The sequence below is a fragment of the Nerophis ophidion genome, linkage group LG12, assembly GCF_033978795.1.
Source record: "Nerophis ophidion isolate RoL-2023_Sa linkage group LG12, RoL_Noph_v1.0, whole genome shotgun sequence".
NCBI classification, from domain to species: domain Eukaryota; kingdom Metazoa; phylum Chordata; class Actinopteri; order Syngnathiformes; family Syngnathidae; genus Nerophis; species Nerophis ophidion.
Genome location: NC_084622.1, coordinates 18,271,376 through 18,292,131, shown reverse-complemented (window position 1 = coordinate 18,292,131; position 20,756 = coordinate 18,271,376). Strand labels below are relative to the sequence as shown.

Below are 20,756 nucleotides of genomic sequence, written 5' to 3'. Positions count from 1 at the left end.
ATGTGTAGAAAATAATAGGTGTATAAATGACACAATATGTTACTGCATACATCAGCAGACTAATTAAGAGTCTTTGTTTGTTTACTTACTACTAAAAGACAAGTTGTCTAGTATGTTCACTATTTCATTTAAGGACTAAATTACAATAATAAACATATGTTTCATGTACCCTAAGATTTTTTGTTCAAATAAAGCCACTAATGCATTTTTTTGTGGTGCCCTTTATTTAGAAAAGTATCAAAAAACATGTTGGTACCGGTACCAAACTCTTGGTATCGGGACAACCCTAATCCCTAGTGAGAGCCATTGCAATCCTTTCATTTCCAATCTGTGGCTTATTGTCTACTGAATGTATGTCTCTGATGACCTCTCTGTCTCTGCCTCAACAGAACAATGCAGACCAAGTAGCTTTCCAAATAAGCGGTGGACTATCGGCTCTGGAGCAAATCCTGCAGGTTGTCAGCGCTGCCTCATCACAGACCGCCATCCCCCGTATTCCACTCAAGTTAGTACACCTCTGAATTATACCTGCTTCATTTACTTGTCATTCAAAGTAATTACGGTTTTGGGGTCGTCTGTTTCAACTTTGTGATTTAACTTTGGTCAGCAATTTTCAGAAGCTGTCCGAGGTGCAGCCTCATTTGGAATAGTTTGATACTTTTCAATTAGATTTTTAAATGGTAGAGAAATTGATGTCCATTCAAACAGACTCACTCATTTTCCGCTTTCAACTAATAGTTGGCTTTAATCACAGGGGAACATTTTGTCAAACTAGCTTATCACATGTGCAATGGAAATTAAATTACCTTCTACCGTATTTCCTTGAATTGCCGCCAGGGCGCTAATTATTTTAAAACCTTTTCTCACTCAGGCGCTTACCAAAGGCATGCGGTAAATTTAGGCATGCGCTTATAAATTTGAGTGTGATGTAAGGATACCATCATGAAAAGCACATTTGATTAAAAAAACGTTATTATGGTCTTACCTTTACTTATAAATGAAGTCCATGTGCAGCTCCTTCTGATCAAAAGCATCGATAATTTGTTCATAGAAGTCTTCCTTGTCTTTCTTTAGTTTTAAAAGTCTCGCTGTCTCGATGGAGATCTTCCTCTATTACCTCTTGCTTCGATTTAAAGTCCAGTTTAGAAAACTGTTATATTTTAGATAAGTAATCCTCCATGTTAAAAGTGCAAGGTAGAGGAATAAATAAACGATTACTGCTCACTCTTGCTGCCTGTTGTCACTTCTTCTGCAGCCGTGTAGTCTCAAGAAGGATCACTAGCGCCCTCTACCACCAGGAGGCGGGAGTCATTTAATGACTCATATTTGACACACGCAGCTACGGTATATTAATAAAACATAGCTGCTTACTGTTCTTTTAGCTTATTCAATAGCTTGGACCTTAAATCCTACTGAATAGCTCTTAATCTTCTTCCCTTTATGCGATTTCAAATGATTGAAATCAGCCTCCTCCAGTTTTAAAAAGGATGAAGACAGGTGAAGTGTCACTCGTGACGTGACGAGTTTGGCCCGGCGGAAATTCTAGATATGCGCTAATGAAAATATTATTTTGCGAAACGAGTTTGACCCGGCAGTAATTCTAGGCAGGCGCATACTATATACCCAGCGGCAATACAAGGAAATACGGTAATTGTCCTCCAAAGCATTGATTGATTGAATCTTGTATTAGTTGATTGCACAGTAAAGTACATATTCCATACAATTGACCACTAAACGGTAACACCCGAATAAGTTTTTCAATATGTTTAAGTTGGGGTTAATCAATTCATAGTAGCACTGGTTGTGCTATCATAAATGTAAAATACTTATTGTGACATCACCCTTGTTATTGTAGTTTAATTTCCCTAAATCCAAGTGATGGCTTTTTAATGGGAAAACACACATTTAGGATTATGTCTAACCAATGAGTGCCTGCATCTTGCAACACTATATAATAGTTTGTTCCTGATATTCTTTTTGCTGTTTCCTAATTTGAGTGAGTTCATTGCTACAAATGACTGGAGCATGGTGTCTTCTTTTCAGTAAAAACTGCCAATATTTATCAATGAGTAACAATGCGCCTCTTGAAATCGAAAAGCAATTCAGTTTGGCCAATCAATTTATGTTCATTCTTTAATCTGGCAACACACGAGTCCCATTTCTCATTTAGAGTGCAGAGCACTTTTGAGTTGTGTGTCTGGCGTTTGCCAATAGATAACATCAGAGCGAGGGCTCTACTGGCTGGTAAAACTCTGTAATGGAGCAGAATGGCCTTGTGCTTCCATTCATTAGCATTTACTGGTCTCTGAATCCCTGCTAATGGACTAATTCTTATACTTATAAGGCTTTTAAAGGGCATCACGTGTCTATTGATTTTTTTTCTTCTCTTTCATCAATCATCAAAATCCGGTGGTAATTTTTTGCAGCAGATTCTGCCTTAATTAAAATGTTATTAACCTAACCAGAAAGATTGTCCTTTTTTTTTTACAGCTGAATTTCTTTGTTTCTCATTTGATTGTGCAAGACCTATTCACAGTCATTCTTTTTATCAAACAAGTTCAAAATCATCGATAAGCTTTTAGTAACAAAGGTTCTGATTTTGATTGATTGATTGAGAAGTTTATTGACATGTTAAAGAATTTAATTCATGTATGGATGACACAAAAAGCCAAAAAGCTTATTTCCATTGTGCTCCATTAAATATTCATCACCTTTCATACATTCAATAATAAAAGATATATAACCTAAAACATGTATTTAAAATAATATGTTAATATTATGATAAATTATGTACATATTCACAGTATACATGTCAGGTGATTTGAAAACCAATATATACTAAAAATGAGGGTTGGGGGGTATGTCAAATTTGTACATGACACTATGTACATGTTGACTCCAAGAGTGTGCAAAACAGTGAGAACATATTTATACACTATAACCACATATAAATATACATATTCTATTACCACATATAAATATATATAAACCACATATACATATATATACGCTATAACCCCATATAAATATATATACACTACAAATATATATAACCACATATAAATATATATATAAACTATAACTGTATAAATACATATAAAAACTATAACCACATATAAATACATGTAAACCACGTATAAATATTTATACACTATAACCACATATAAATATATAAACCACATATCAATATATATAAACTGCATATAAATACATATACACTATAACCACACATAAATATATATAAAACGCATATGAATATATATACACTATAACCATATATGAATATATATAAAACAAACATATATAGACTATAACTACATATAAATATATATACACTATAAACACATATAAATATACTGTATACAAAACACATATAAATATATATACACTATAACCATATATAAATGGTTATAGTGTGTATATATATATTTATATATATATATATATATATATATACACACACACACACTATAACCATATATAAATGGTTATAGTGCGTATATATATATATACACTAACCATTTATATGGTTGTATACCATATAAATGGTTATAGTGTATAACCATTTATATATACACTATTACCACATATAAATATATATTTATACACTATAACCACATATAAATATTTATACAAACCATATATAAATATAAATAGACTGATCACATATAAATATAGACTATAACCACAAATAAATATATATATATATATATATATATATATATATATATATATATAGAGAGAGAGAGAGACTAAAACCACATAAATATATATAGACGATAAGCACATATAAATGTATACAACCACATATAAATATATATAAAACACATATAAAAAAATATATACACTATAACCACATATAAATATTTATATAAACCATATATAAATATAAATAGACTATGACCACATATAAATATAGACTATAACCACATATAAATGTATAGTTTATAAGGACATGTAAAGCAGTTTGATGCTTGTAAGAGCTGCTGAGGATCAATGTAGGTTGAGATCAGGTCGAGGTTGAGCTGAGCCATGGTTTTATGGCAGTTAAGGTTTGCAGCAGCCAGTGTAAAAGTGCTCACATTGCCACTATCTGTCATCTAATAGACTGCCACCAATGTGTGCTACGCTATCTGTTTACAAGTGACACTGCCATATTGATCACCTCTTTCAAAAAGAAGAGGGCAGCTGCAGAGATGCTGCGTGCATATCTCTCCCTCGGGAGGTTGATTCCATCTCGTTGCTGTTACATTCATCAGCTAATTTGTCTGCCAGCCTCCACTAATGTCCTGCTAGATCACTGATATGCTTTAGAACTTTACTGCATTATACTAACAACTCTTCCAATATTTTGGTTTTGCTATAGACCTTATTTTGCGGACTATAAGGCGCACTTAAAATCCTTTTCATTTTCTCAAAACTCGACAGTTCGCCATACAACCCGGTGCACCTAATGTACGGAATCATTTTGGTTGTGCTTACCAACTTTTGAAGCTATTTTATTTGGTACATGTTGAAATAAGTGTGACCACTAGATGGCAGTCACACATAGGAGATACGTGTAAACTGCAATATGACTGAAGTTAACAACACAAACATTTTATATGTTCCATTGGAAATATTGAACATTATAAAAAAACAAAGAAAATATAGAACATTACACACAGCGCTCAAAAATCTATCAAAATGTTATTCACTCCGACTTTGGTAAGCTATGAAGCCACACCTCTTGAGGATTTTAGTGTGCTTCACAATACAAGTATTATTTTGGTGTGTTTATAAGGTAAATCTTTTGTTTCGCATTATTATGCAAAGCAACTTTTATTACCTTCTGATACCTGCTGATGTTTATTTGGGATATGCATAAGTCCTGAAAATTTGCGCACTTCCACCTTTGTAGACACCATAGTCGATAAGCTTCTTGTTTTTCTCCATCTTCTTGATATGTGACATTCATCCTCAGCTGTTGCCATTTCTAATATAAAGTAGCGTAAAGTTCTTTCTTATATCGCTATGGAAGCACTAAAAAATACAGAGTTTACATTATTCACCCAAGGAGCTTTAGTTATTATAGGGTCCCGGTCGGACGGTTTTTCACGGGACACATTTCGAGCGTTGTTGTTGCAATATTAAGCCACAGATGAGGAGATGCTGCTCCGTTATTGATTGAAGTAAAGTGTGAATGTCATTAAAACAGTTAGCGCCATCTTTTGACACTTCTTCCACTCCCGTACTTGCACGCTACACCGCTACAACAAAGATGACGGGGAGAAGACGCTGTCAAAGTGGAGGCACGTAAATAAGACTGCCCGCAAAACATCCTGAAGAGACTGTCAGAAAGTGATGTGTAAAACATCATTCATGCAACATTTTGAGCAAAGAACCAGCATTACGTGTTATGTAGACCACAAGGAAGTATTTTACATTTAGAAAAAAACTATCATAACGTGACTCCTTTAATGCGCCTTATAATCCGATGTGCCTTTTGTATGAAAATAGACCTGACTAGACCCGCTCATCGGCAGTGCACCTTATAATCCGGTGTGCCCAATGGTGCGGAAAATACGATAGTTACGAAATGGAGCAAAGGAGCAATCTTTTTAAGGCAGTGTGAAACATACTGTAGTCTACATCAGTGGTTCTCAACCTTTTTTCAGTGATGTACCCCCTGTGAACATTTTTTTTGATTTAAGTACTCCCTAATCAGAGCAAAGCATTTTTGGTTGAAAAAAAGAGATAAAGAAGTAAAATACAGCACTATGTCATCAGTTTCTGATTTATTACATTGTAATAATTGCTCATTTGTAGTGGTCTTTCTTGAACTATTTGGAAAAAAAGATATAAAAATAACTAAAAACTTGTTTAAAAATAAACAAGTGATTCAAACATAAATAAAGATTTCTACACATAGAAGTAATCATCAGCTTAAAGTGCCCTTTTTGGGGATTGTAATAGAGATCCATCTGGATTCATCAACTTAATTGTAAACATTTTTTCACAAAAAATAAATCTTTAACATTAATATTTATGGAACATGTCCACAAAAAATCTATCAGTCAACACTAAATATTGCATTGTTGCATTTCTTTTCACAGTTATTGAACATACATTCATATTTAAGTATTCAATAAATATATTTATAAAGGATTTTTGAATTGTTGCTATTTTTAGAATATTTTGGAAAAAATATCCCATTTGTGTACTCCCATTTGAGAACCACGGATTTACATCAATAAAATGCATTGCTGTCCTACACCTACAATAAGTAATATTGTTACATGAATAACGTAAATCGGATGTTTGTATTTCTCATGCAACTGACTTGAAAGGACATGTGAAGTTATCATGCTAACATGATCAGATGATCTCCAGAGAAGGGTTTAGTCCTTTGACGTGCATGTTAACCCAAATTATACTTCAACATGATGTGGTCTATCCTGGCAAATGCAACTTGCTGCCAGTGATTACATTTCAGGATGTTTCCACATTCATTCTGAGGATGTTACGGCCCCTACAGTTCCGACCTGGTTTAGCGTGGAGCGACAGGCAAAACCGATGTCCTAGAAGCACTCAGGGGTATCCCAGTGATCAGCAGCAGAATCAAATGAAATGTCATTTAAAAAGAGGTGAATGAAGGGATTGTTTGAGGACACCAGAACTGGATTTCCTCTTACTTTTTTAGTTTGGCTTAGGATTCGTTTTCTTCCCCTGAACACAAATTTGCCCTGTTTAAGAGGCGGAAACACAACCTGATCTGGAAGTTGGTCAGATTTCTGCCGGTTTACTCTTGCCAAGCTTGACTGCTCACATAGGAAGTGTACAGACGGTGAGAAATGTGAGACCAAAGACCATAGATCCCAGGGTAGATAAATCAGGGCACTGATAAAAAAAAGACCCTTTGACATGCTTGTTGTGTTATTAACCGCATTATGGTACCTTTTTGTGTAGAAAAACAAAATACGCATAGAAAAAAATCACAAGGTAAGTTGTTTTGTCGCTCAGTCGAAAATAGCTGAACTAGTCTTACCCATTTTACCCAATACAAGGACTAGCCTAGAGACATTTTAAAGCCGAGGTCAGCTCCACCTCTCTAAGCCTGCGCCCTATCATACAAAATGCTTGGTGACCACCCAGGCAGCACCAGATCACGGTTAGAGTTGATCAGGTAAGCTCCACCTCTTGTCCGCATTCTCTGAGGATTTAAAAAAAAAAGGAGTCACAGGTAAAACGGTAATCCCTTGTTTTGTAAGGTTAACTTAGTGTGCAGCTTATATCGCTTATCCCAATAAAATCTGTTTTTGTCAGGATGGTAATTATATAGCAGAAGGGCTATAATTGTCCGGACTCAATGGGTAAAGTTTGGTGTGGCCATTGAGGGGTCATGCAAAGAACGTCCTCATGGAGGTGTAGCTAAAGGAATGTTGCCTCCATGGACTGACCGCCACACCCAACATGTTTGCGTAACAGGAGACAAGTTGGTGTGGCACTTTACCATATTGTCTCTCAAAAATGCGCACTGGAGCTGTCACAAATTGCTTTTGGGATTCCCAGAGAGGGCCTATCAGGTGTCGGACCTCATCCAGCTCAATTAGGTGGAAGGGAAACCAAAGACGGATGGCCGCGGTGCTTCTTTGTACAAAGCTGGTGTAAGGGCATAACACAAACATGCCTTTGATAGACTGCCCATTTGTTCAGAGACGACTAAAGACTAGCCCGATTAGCTGTGTTACAAAGCAATTGTACGCTGGTTACATGAGCAGCGGAATGAGTTGATTGTAGACCCAGATTGGTATCTCCAGAAGTCAATGGATTTCATTAGTCTACTCAGAGGAGAGATATATAGTCCATCAAATACATTTTATTTCTTATTGATGGTGCAGGGATGAACGCCTGTTTTAAGTAGCGTCTCTGAAATATGTCCCACTACACACAGGTTCAGTATACAGTGCTGGCCAAAAGTTTGGACACACCTTCTCCTCCATTTAATGTGTTTATTTTCATGACTATATACATTGTAGATTGTCACATCAGAACTATGAATGAACACATGTGGAGTTATGTACTTAACAAAAAAAGGTGAAATAACTGAAAACATGTTTTATATTCTATTTTCTTCAAAACAGCCACCCTTTGCTCTGATTACGGCTTTGCACACTCTTGGCATTCTCTCCATGAGCTTCAAGCACACCTGTGCAGTGAAAACCATTTCAGGTGACTACCTCTTGAAGCTCATCGAGAGTGTGCAAATGAATAATCAGAGCAAAGGGTGGCTATCTTGAAGAAACTAGAATAAAAAAACATGTTTTCAGTTACTTCACCTTTTTTTGTCAAGTACATAACTCCACATGTATTCATTCAAAGTTAAAGTAGCAATGATTGTCACACACACACTAGGTGTGGTGAAATTATTCTCTGCATTCGACCCATCACCCTTGTTCAGCCCCTGGGAGGCGAGGGGAGCAGTGAGCAGCAGCGGTGGCCGTGCCCGGGAACCATTTTGGTGATAGAACCCCCAATTCCTACCCTTGATGCTGAGGAAGGTAACGGGTCCCATTTTTATAGTCTTTGGTATGACTCGGCCGGGGTTTGAACTCACAACCTACCCATCTCAGGGTGGACACTCTAACCACTAGGCCACTGGGTCGGCGGCCTAGTGTTCATAGTTTTGATATGACAATCTACAATGTAAATAGTCAAACATACTTGCCAACCTTGAGACCTCCGATTTCGGGAGGTGGGGCGGGGAGCGTGGTTACAAGAGGAGTATATTTACAGCTACAATTCACCAAGTCAAGTATTTCATATATATATATATATATATATATATATATATATACAAAAGAAATACTTGATATTTTGATATTTACACATATACACACACATAACTCTCATTTACTCATTCAATCAATCAATCAATGTTTACTCATTGTTGAGTTAAGGGTTGAATTGTCCATATCCGGAAGGGTTGGCAAGTATGCAGGAAAATAAAGACTGAATGAGAAGGTGTGTCCAAACTTTTGGCCTGTACTGTATGTATGTATATATATATATATATATATATATATATATATATATATATATATATATATATATATATATATATATATATATATATATATGTATATATGTGTATATATATATATATATATATGTATGTATGTATATATGTGTATATATATATATATATATATATATGTATGTATGTATATATGTGTATATATATATATATATATATATGTATGTATGTATATATGTGTATATATATATATATATATATGTATGTATGTATATATGTGTATATATATATATATATATATATATGTATGTATATATGTGTATATATATATATATATATATATATGTATATATATATGTATGTATATATGTGTATATATGTATATATATGTATATATGTGTATGTGCTGAAAAGAAGAATGTGTGTGTTTTTGTAAAGATGCACACAAAAACTACTAAGAAGCATTCTTCTTTTTACAAGGTAGAAAAATTAACTGTTTAAAATCAAGCGGTAGAAAATGGATGGATGGATGGATGGATGATTTTTCACACTTTGAATGAGGAGAAGGTGTGTTCAAACTTTTGGTCGGCACTCTCTACTGAACCTGTGTGTAATGGGACATATTTCAGAGAAGCTACTTAAAACAGGCGTTCATCCCTGCACCAACAATAAGAAACAAAATGTAAGGGGGAAGTAGTTGTCACAGCAGAAGGATTGGTCAGTTCTTAGAGGTATCACTCCTCTCAGGCTTATTTTAGAGCAGACTGCCTGGGACCACAAGGAGCTGCTGAGAGGAACAGTTGGAAATGCTGCACTATCTCAGCCCAAATCCTCCTCCTCTCCTTTAAGGATGGTGCTCTCATGTGGGGAGTCTCCTCATAAGTGGCTGACATGGGAGGTTTAATCCTTTAAACTGACTTCTGTTCGCCTGCTGTCAGAAAAATAATTTTTTTGCCTCGCTGTGAAAGACTATACACCCGAGAAGAGCACAAATACAGTGTTTGGTGTCCTGATTAGTGCAAAATAGTTTTATCAATGCTCGGAGCTACACTTTGACAGCCATATAGTATCACAACAAAGAAATCCTCAATCTGTGATGAATTTAATAATGATGCCTGTTGTCTCTTTTTGTGTGTTAGGTCTCTCTGTGCTGCTGTGAATACCTACTACTTGGCGTGCTCTTGCTGTCCCCTCAACTGTTCCTACGTACTGTTTAGCAACAAGATTGCTCTCCTCATGGACCTACTGCTGCATCAGCTCACCGTAAGGCAATGTTATCCAGATCCATTAATACTTATAACATCATTTTCTGATTTTAAAGCCAGCGATACAGATGCATCACAGGCTGGGCTTCATATACCACCAAGGCACACCTTCTTGTCAGCTAATGAAAGTGAAAGTAATGATGTTAAGCTTCTAACCTTATCTATCATTGAATGTATAACCTAGCGCAGTGTTTTCAACCACTCTGCCGTGGCACACTTGTGTGCCGTGACATACAGTCTGGTGTGCCGTGGGAGATGATCTAATTTCACCTATTTGGGTTAAAAATATTTTTTGCAAACCAGTAATTATAGTCTGCAAATGATGTGTCTGTGCTGTCTAGAGCTGGGCAGAGTAACCGTGTAATACTCTTCCATATCAGTAGGTGGCAGCCGGTAGCTAATTGCTTTGTAGATGTCGGAAACAGCGGGAGGCAGCGTGCAGGTAAAAAGGTGTCTAATGCTTAAACCAAACATAAATAAAAGATGAGTGCCCCTAAGAAAAGGCATTGAAGCTTAGGGAAGCCTATGCAGAATAAAACTAAAACTGAACTGGCTACAAAGTAAACAAAAACAGAATGCTGGACGACAGCAAAGACTTACTGTGGAGCAAAGACAATGTACATCCGAACATGACATGACAATCAACAATGTCCCCACAAAGAAGGATAAAAACAACTGAAATAGTCTTGATTGCTAAAACAAAATAGTTGTGGGGAATATCGCTCAAAGGAAGACATTAAACTGCTACAGGAAAATACCCCAAAAAGAGGCAAAGCCACCAAAATAAGAGCACAAGATAAAATACCAAAAAAAGAGAAAAAGCCACCAAAATAGGACCGCATGACAAGAAGTAAAACACTACACACAGGAAAACAGCAAAAAAGTGAAAATAAGTCAGGGTGTGATGTGACAGGTGGTGACAGTACACCTACTTTGAGACAAGAACTATAGTGATGCATGCTTGGTTATGCTTTAAAGTCATATCCAACAATTGCGACAACGACTTTTTACTGTCAACAGAGTTTTGTTTTTTGATTATTTCTGCTGGTGGTGTGCCTCCGCATTTTTTCAACGCAAAAAATGTGCCTCGGCTCAAAAAAGGTTGAAAAACACTGACCTAGCGTAACAAAGGCATGACTACAAATTGTTGGTTGTGTCATTGTATACGTTTATAATCTGTATCCGGGAGAAATACTGACTTTTTTGTTTGATTTGATTTTTTAAAACACATGGTAACATTCTAGCCGATAATGGGGTTTTTATATTTTTTTGTTTGGGAAAAAAAAAGTGTGGTTTTAGCTGGTGACATCCAGCAAAGTTAAGACAAAGAAAAAACAAATGTTGTTAATATGTTAATTTTATTTTATTTCTAATCTATTAGTGCTACTGTTTTACTAACTTCACTTTTATTTCTATTAGGTACATATCAGATACCAGACTAGACTTCCTTTTTAGTGTCAATCAAATTTGAACTTTACAGAACAGATAAGAATGAAATGTTGCATTAGCTCATTGTAGTGCAGGATAGGTGCAGATATAAATAAATAGATTACTGTACAGATAAATGTATTGCAGGTTTATGGATGTATGTTATATAGTCTTTAAAATCCAGCCAGTTAATTCATTTTTGGGGGGAATTGAGGGGATTATCATGATGCGTTCAAGAGTCTTACGGTTTGAGGGAAGAAGCTGTGTCAGAATCTGGAGGTTCTGCTACAGAAGCTGCAGAACCTCTTCCTAGAGTCCAGCAGTAAAAACAGTCCTTGGTGGGGGTGGGAGGAGTGTCTGCAGATTTTCTGAGCCCTGGTCAGGCAGCGGCTTTTTGCGATCTCCCGGAAAGGAGGAAGAGGAGTCCTGATGATCTTTTCCGCCGTCCTCACCACTCTCTGCAGAGACTTCCAGTCTGAGGCACTGCAGGCTCCAGTCCAGACAGGGATGTAGTTGGTCAGTGGGCTCTCTATAGGGCCTCTGGAGAATGTGCTGAGAACGGGTAGAGGGAGCTGCGCTTTTTTCATCCGACGCAAAAAGTACATGCGCTGCTGAGCTCTTTTTACAAGAGCTCCGGTGTGTAGGGGGGCGGTTTAGCTCGGTTGGTAGAGCGGCCGTTCCAGCAACTTGAGGGTTGCAGGTTCGATCCCCACTTCCGCCATCCTAGTCACTGCTCTTGTGTCCTTGGGCAAAACACTTTACCCACCCGCTCCTAGTGCCACCCACACTGCTTTAAATGTAACTTAGATATTGGGTTTCACTATGTAAAAGCGCTTTTAGTCACTAGAGAAAAGCGCTATAGAAATATAATTCACTTCATTTCACTTAGCGACCATGTCATGTTGTCCTGCTCATTCAATGCATTTTCTTTATTTTCATGACTATTTACATTGTAGATTGTCACATCAAACCTATGAATGAACACATGTGGAGTTATGTACTTGACAAAAAAAAGGTGAAATAACTGAAAACATATTTTATATTCTACTTTCTTCAAAATAGCCACCCTTTGCTCTGATTACTGCTTTGCACACTCTTGGCATTCCCTCCATGGGCTTCAAAAGGTAGTCAGCGGAAATGGTTTCACTTCCCAGGTGTCAAAGTTTTGATGTGACAATCTACAAAGTAAAATAGTCATGAAAATTAAGAAAACTCATTGAATGAGAAGGTGTGTCCAATCTTTTGGCCCATAATGTACATCAAAGTCGACACGTTTTATTTAGGCTCCACTGTCGCTGTTACTGTTTGTGCACGCTCCAGCGTTAATAAAAGACGGAGCAGACGCCAACTATTGTCTAACAAACCACGGCCAAGCCTTTTCACAAAGGAAATGTGAGAGCACACTCAGCCAGGCTGCACTGTGGCAGCATGTCATGTTTTAGTCTTTCATCGCCTCGTAAGAAGTCAACTTCAAATCTCTGTGTTAGGCCATAGTCACAGGCACCGTGTTGTGGTACATGCGTGAACTCTGCTGGGGCTTCTTTCTCCAGTGCTGAGCTCCAATCCTGAGCAGTCATATTTCCTGAGGGCACAGAGAGTGAGTTTGGCTCGTATGCTCCAGTTGATATAAAACATATCCCAGCTGTTAGTCTGCTGACTGACATGTCTTGTAGTGCAGCAGCAGACAAACCTCACTTCCCCCCTGCTCTGACAAATTATAGGTGCCCTCACACATTCAATGCATTTGATATTGTTTGTCTGTGCCTCAGTGTGTCCATGTCTTGGTATGTGGGGTTTGCTTTGCCATATGAGCAAGTCTCCACTTTAATTAGATTTGCGGAGAATGTCGGCATTGGTCTGGATTTACCTCCTCTGTCAGCATTCAGACCTCTGCTTTTCCCCCTTTACTTTCTTATCAAAAGGCTCAACTGACTGTCTAATATGTTGGAGTATATTATTCTGACTGTGTATTGAATGAGCCTCAAGCATATTCATCAGGTGACTGTTGTATTGTTTACATCAGTGTTTTCCAATCCTTTTTGAGCCAAGGCACATTTTTTTCATAAAGAAAAAATACAGAGGCACAGCACCATCAGAAAAGGTTAAAAAATGAAACTCCACCAGGTTTTAATGCCTTATTTTCAGTTTGTGTGTAGTGCTTTACTTTCTGTCTTGCGCTGTTAATTTGGTGATCCTTCCTGTTTTGTTGGTGTTCTCCTGTAGCAGCTTCACGCCTTCTTTTGAGTTCTATTGCCTACACCTGCTTTGTTTTCGCAATCAAGACTATTTAAGTTGTGTGTACGCAATCCTTCTTTGTGGGGACACTGTTGATTGTCATGTCATGTACAGCTGTACTTTGTGCACGCCGTCTCCGCTCCACATGTTGTAAGTTTTTGCTGTCGTCCAGCATTCTCTTTTTGTTTACTTTGTAGCCAGTTCAGTTTTACTTTTGTTTTGCATAGCTATCCCTATGCTTCAGACTTGCATTTTGTTAATTTTTGGTTTAAGCGTTACATAACTTTTACATACCAAAAAAGGTTGCACTAGACAACGGCACATTATTACAATTATTGATTTGAAAAAAAAATGTTTGGGACCAATTTAGTGAAGTTGCAGAATTTCCCACGGCACATCAGACAATATCTAGTGTGCCGTGGCACAGTGGCTGAAAAACACTGGTTTAGAACAGGGAGTTTACAACTTACACGTGACCTGCAGATGATGGATGTTTCACAACACTATCAGGTTACCAGCTATATGGAAAAAGCTCTATATTTGAAACAGAAACAGAGTCTATTACCATATGTCTGGACCACAGAGTGCACTGGATTATAAGGCGCACTGCTGATGAGTGGGTTTATACAAGTCTATTTTCATACGATTTTATTTACGTAGTTCACTTTCGACAGCATCTTCTCCCCGTCATCTTTGTTGGAGCGGTGTAGCGTGCAAGGACGGGAGTGGAAGAAGTGTCAAAAGATGGCGCTAACTGTTTTAATGACATTTAGACTTAACTTCAATCAATAACGGAGCAGCATCCCCTCATCCGTAGCTCACTAGTGCTATAACAACGCCCAAATTGTGTCCCATGAAAAACTGTCCGTCCAGAACTCTCTAATAACTAAAGTTCCTTGGGTGAATTACGTAAACCCATGATACTGGTAGTTTTTAGCGCTTTCATGCGGAGTCTACTGACAGATATATGTAAGAACTTTACACTACTTTATATTAGAAATGTCAACAGCGGAGGATGAATGTCACATAAGAATATAGAGGAAAAAGATGAAGCTTATCGACGACGTTGTCAGAACGGACTACAATGGCGAACTTGCGCAAATTTTCAGGACTTATGCAGATCTCAATAAAAGATCAACAAGTACCAGAAGGTAAAAAAAAGTTGGTTTTGCATAATATTGTTAAACAAAATGCCAGATAATGTGTCCGTTAATGGGTGCCATTTTGTGGTCCTCATACACACACCATAATAATAATCATACTTCTGACTTGGGTAGCCGTAATGGGCCGACAATCCATAAAGCGGTGCGGCTTCAAAGTCGTACTAAAAACAGTTTGACGGATTTTTGAGTGCCATGAGTAATGTTTATTTTCAATTGAACATTTAAAGATTTGGTGTTTTTTACTGGTGTCATATTGCAGTCGACACGTATCTCTTATGTGTGACTGCCATCTACTCGTCACACTTATCATTTCACCATGTTCCAAATAAACTTGCTTTAAGGTCTGTTAGCACAACCAGAATTATTCCGTATATTAGGCGCACTGGGTAGATGAGATAGGCTCCAGCACCCCCCTGAACGGGACAAGCGGTAGAAAATGGATGGGGGTTATAAGGGGCAATGTCGATTTTTGAGAAAATGAAAGGGTTTTAAGTGCGCCTTATTGTCCGAAAAATATGGTATATGTTCTTGCTCAGTTTCAGAAGAAGAATTTGTCTTTGGTTGCGGCGTCTGTTTGCTGAGTCATGTCTGAAGCCTTGCACAGCAGTGTCAACTGAGCATTACAGACATACTACATACTGCACAATATGTATAACATATTTCATTCATGCTTGTCTCTTGCTTGCAGCTTTATGTCCCAGAAGAGGACAAGTCCATCTTCGGCCGCACTGTTAACAAACAAGTCTTTGAGGGTTTGACCACCGGCTTGTTGCAGACCACTGCTACCATCATGGGGTGCCTATGGCCGCTCACATCAGAGTCAGGAAAAGGGGATAACGCGCTGATTTCTTCGCCAGATATCAAAGTCAAAAACTCTGCCACAGATTCCTTCAATACTCGCACACAAGACCTCATCAGGTATGTCGATTTTTCATATTTCCATTTTTCTCTTTGACCTTCTCCGCATATCCTCTTTAATGGGTTTGAGATAGGGTTGTCTCGATACCAATATTTTGGTACCAGTACCAAAATGTATTTCGATATTTTCGATACTTGGGCAAGACACCTTACCCACCTGCTCCCAGTGCCACCCACACTGGTTTAAATGTAACTTAGATATTGGGTGTCACTATGTAAAGCGCTTTGAGTCACTTGAGAAAAGCGCTATAAAAAATATAATTCACAATATACTTTTCTAAATAAAGGTGACCACAAAAATGGCATTATTGGCTTTATTTTCACAAAAAATTTTAATATACATTAAACATATGTTTTGTTATTGTAATCGAGGAACAACTTAGTCCTTAAATAAAATAGTGAACATAATAGATAACTTGTCGTTTATCATTAAATAAACAAAGACTTAATTATTCTGCTGACATATGCAGTAACATTTTATGTCATTTATCTACCTATTATTTTGTCTACATTATAAAAAAACAAGCTGTAAAAATCATCTACTTGTTCATTTCCTGTTAATATCTGCTTATTTTCTGTTTTAACATGTTCTATCTACACGTCTGTTAAAATGTAATAATCACTTATTCTTCTCTTCTTTGATACTTGACATTAGTTTTGGATGATACCACAAATTTAGATATCAATCCGATACCATGTAGTTACAGGGTCATACATCGGTCATTTTCAAAGTCCTCATGTGTCCAGGGATGTATTTCCTGAGTTTATGAATATAATACAAATTTAAGAAAAAACAGAAAAAGGATTTTGTGACGATAAAAAATATTGATGTAATCATAGTAGAATCTACTAGATACGCTCTTGTACTTTGTATCATTATAGTGGCTGTCAGGTGTAGATCCACCCATGGCTTTTGTTTACATTGTGATGCCGGTGAGCTATTGTATCCTCCTACGGTGTGTGGTGAAGCATGTTTAGCTATTCCTCGTCCTGCAGTGATAATAATACTTGTAAAAAAATGACTTTGTTTGATGCCATGGAGGCGGGAATGAATGATTTATAAGTAGCTAAAACACTGCCGATTGCGGATGGACATTAGCCGCTAACTCGCTAGCCGTGTTTTAAAGCACCTCTTCCTGAGGGTGTTTCAGTGTTATAACTTCACCTTTACTTTTACACCAACATGTGTCTTCTCCCTTTTCTGTCTACACACTGTGTCTGCTTGTAAGTACTCTGTGTGTGCGCGCTGCCGAACATGCTCCTCTGCTCGTAAAACTAGCAATGTCACGACATGACGATGTGCCGTCATTCCTGTAAAGTCAAATATACGGCTAACCGGTACTTTGCAAACAGAGTATAGTACCGTTTTTTGCTTCATTAGTGCCGCGATACTATACTAGTACCGGTATACCGTACAGCCTGAGTTGGAGAGTTGGTCAACTTCTGTTTTGTTCAACCGCATGTCTCTGGTATTGTTTGACAACATGTGAGCTCTCTTGGAAATAGACCAAATGGTGTTTTGTCAGAATGGGAGTAGTGTGAGAATGAGCGCGTATTCTGGCATTTTTCCAGCTTGTGCGTACACATTTCAAGTAGGATCACTTTCTGGTGAAGGGGGCATGAAGTAAAATAAACAAAGAGCACTTGCAGGGCTTTGAAACGTCCCCTTGAACCTGGCGTTGGAGCTCAACGTGTGGGTCTGGACCGTAGGAGTGGGCCCGTGATGGAGAAATGTAGGCTATGAGGAAAGGCAGGCCTGGCCCTCATGAAGAAGCCTTGTGGAAGAGTGTGGCCTTTCCACCGTCCCTCCCACAAGATCCATCTTGTTGGAGACAGCTGCAAGGAGCCTCCACTCGCATCCACCGACCTCATCGTAACCCTGGAGACTAGGGAGGGCCTGAGAAAAAATGGCGTCTTCTCTGTTAAGCTCGAGTATGAGAAGAGGATTTACCCCAACTGCCTTCTGTAATGTATGAGCAAGTGAGGAAGGACAAAAGATCAAAACATTTTCAGCGGTCGTTTGGGACTCTCATTATCCTGGACCTTATATCACACTGAGAGCATATTTCCACTCTGCTTATTACCAGATACGCGGTTTTCATTTCAATGCTTTTAAATCTCTGCTTCAGCGCTAAATGTTTTTGTTTCCTGCTCATATGATGCGGCGCCAAGCAGCAAGTGCAGCCACCAAGCAGCTTGTCAAACATGCACAAAGCAGTCAATGTGAGGATGGATTCTTTCAGCCAGTCGGTCGGCGAGAGGGGCAGACGTCAAAACAGTGGTTGGAGTGTCGGATGGCCTGCAATGGAATATGGTCATAGTCACCTGTTTTAAGGCCCCTTGATAGTGACTGAGTCACCACAGAAATGCTCTAAAGTGTTAGGACATCAGGCCTTTAAACTTACACAATGTACAAACCCCGTTTCCATATGAGTTGGGAAATTGTGTTTGATGTAAATATAAACGGAATACAATGATTTGCAAATCATTTTCAACCCATATTCAGTTGAAAATGCTACAAAGACAACATATTTGATGTTCAAACTGATAAACATTTTTTTTTCTTGCAAATGATCATTAACTTTAGAATTTGATGCCAGCAACACGTGACAAAGAAGTTGGGAAAGGTGGCAATAAATACTGATAAAAGTTGAGGAATGCTCATCAAACACTTACTGTATATGGAACATCCCACAGGTGTGCAAGCTAATTGGGAACAGGTGGGTGCCAAGATTGGGTATAAAAGCAGCTTCCATGAAATGCTAAGTAATTCACAAACAAGGATGGGGTGAGGGTCACCAATTTGTAAGCAAATTGTCGAATAGTTTTAGAACAACATTTCTCAACGAGCTATTGCAAGGAATTTAGGGATTTTACCATATACGGTCCGTAAAATCATCAAAACGTTCAGAGAATCTGGAGAAATAACTGCACGTAAGCGATGATAGCATGTACTTTTGATCCCTCAGGCGATACTGCATCAAAAACCGACATCGGTGTGTAAAGGATATCACCACATGAGCTCAGGAACACTTCATAAAACCACTGTCAGTAACTACAGTTGGTCGCTACATCTCTAAGTGCAAGTTAAAACTCTACTATGCAAAGCCAAACCCATTCATCAACAATATCCTGAAACGCCACCGGCTTTGCTGGGCCCGAGCTCACCTAAGATGGACTGATGCAAAGTGGAATGGTGTTTTGTGGTCTGAAAAGTCCATCCATCCATCCATCATCTTCCGCTTATCCGAGGTCGGGTCGCGGGGGCAACAGCCTAAGCAGGGAAACCCAGACTTCCCTCTTCCCAGCCACTTCGTCTAGCTCCTCCCGGGGGATCCCGAGGCGTTCCCAGGCCAGCCGGAAGACATAGTCTTCCCAACGTGTCCTGGGTCTTCCCCGTGGCCTCCTACCGGTTGGACGTGCCCTAAACACCTCCCTAGGGAGGCGTTCGGGTGGCATCCTGACCAGATACCCGAACCACCTCATCTGGCTCCTCTCGATGTGAAGGAGCAGCGGCTTTACTTTGAGTCCCTCCCGGACGGCAGAGCTTCTCACCCTATCTCTAAGGGAGAGCCCCGCCACACGGTGGAGGAAACTCATTTCGGCCGCTTGTACCCGTGATCTTATCCTTTCGGTCATGACCCAAAGCTCATGACCATAGGTGAGGATGGGAACGTAGATCGACCGGTAAATTGAGAGCTTTGCCTTCCGGCTCAGCTCCTTCTTTACCACAACGGATCGGTACAACGTCCGCATTACTGAAGACCTAGGAGTCTTGGTCTGAAAAGTCCACATTTCAAATTATATTTGGAATCTGTGGACATGGTGTTCTCCAGAACAAAGAGGAAAATAACCATTCGGATTGTTATATGCGCAAAGTTCAAAAGCCAGCATCTGTGAATGTATGGGGGTGTATTAGGGCCCAAAGCATAGGTAACTTACACATCTGTGAAGTCACCATTAATGCTGAAAGGTACATATAGGTATTGGAGCATCATATGTTGTCATCCAAGCAACATTATCATGGACGCCCCTGCTTATTTCAGCAAGACAAGTGTTACAACTGCGTGGCTTTGTAAAAAAAAGAGTGCGGGTACTTTCCTGGTCCGCCTGCAGTCCAGACCTGTCTCCCATCGAAAATGTGTGGCGTATTATGAAGCATAAAATATGACAGCGGAGACCCCGGACTGTTGAACGACTAAAGCTCTGCATAAAACAAGAATGGGAAAGAAATCCTTTTTCAAAGATTCAACATTTAGTTTCCTCAGTTCCCAAACGTTTGAGTGTTGTTAAAAGAAAAGGTGATGTAACACAGTTGTGAACATGCCCTTTCCCAACTACTTTGGCACTCGTTGCAGCCATGAAATTCTAAGTTAATGATTATTTGCAAAAGAAAATAAAGTTTGAGTTTGAACATCTAATATATTGTCTTTGTAGTGCATTCAACTGAATATGGGATAAAAAGGATTTGCAAATCATTGTATTCCGTTTATATTTACATCTAACACAATTTCCCAACTCATATGGAAACGGGGTTTGTAACGAGAGAAACCATGCAGTTGGCCCCCCTATAAATTGTTCAAAATGTATATAAATTGATTAATTATTGGAATGTAGCTGATGAGTGGCAAATAGTCATTGGCCTTTTCGGCGGTGTGAGCGTACTGCAGGGTTCCCCAGACTATTAGGGACCCAAATCCTGCCTGGCACAGGGGCTACAACAGCCTTGTA

The 20,756-nt window shown here is 38.5% G+C and overlaps 1 protein-coding gene across 7 annotated transcripts in view; it reads left to right on the top strand.

The window, feature by feature from the left end:
• The window catches only part of scaper (S-phase cyclin A-associated protein in the ER), a 160,703-nt gene that overhangs the window by 111,855 nt on the left and 28,092 nt on the right, over positions 1–20,756 (top strand). For all 7 annotated transcript variants that reach the window (XM_061916973.1, XM_061916971.1, XM_061916976.1 and 4 more), the window contains 3 exons: positions 390–505; positions 10,156–10,279; positions 15,796–16,025. In XM_061916973.1, the coding sequence (XP_061772957.1) occupies positions 390–505; positions 10,156–10,279; positions 15,796–16,025 (470 nt within the window). The remainder of the gene's footprint in view (positions 1–389; positions 506–10,155; positions 10,280–15,795; positions 16,026–20,756) is intronic.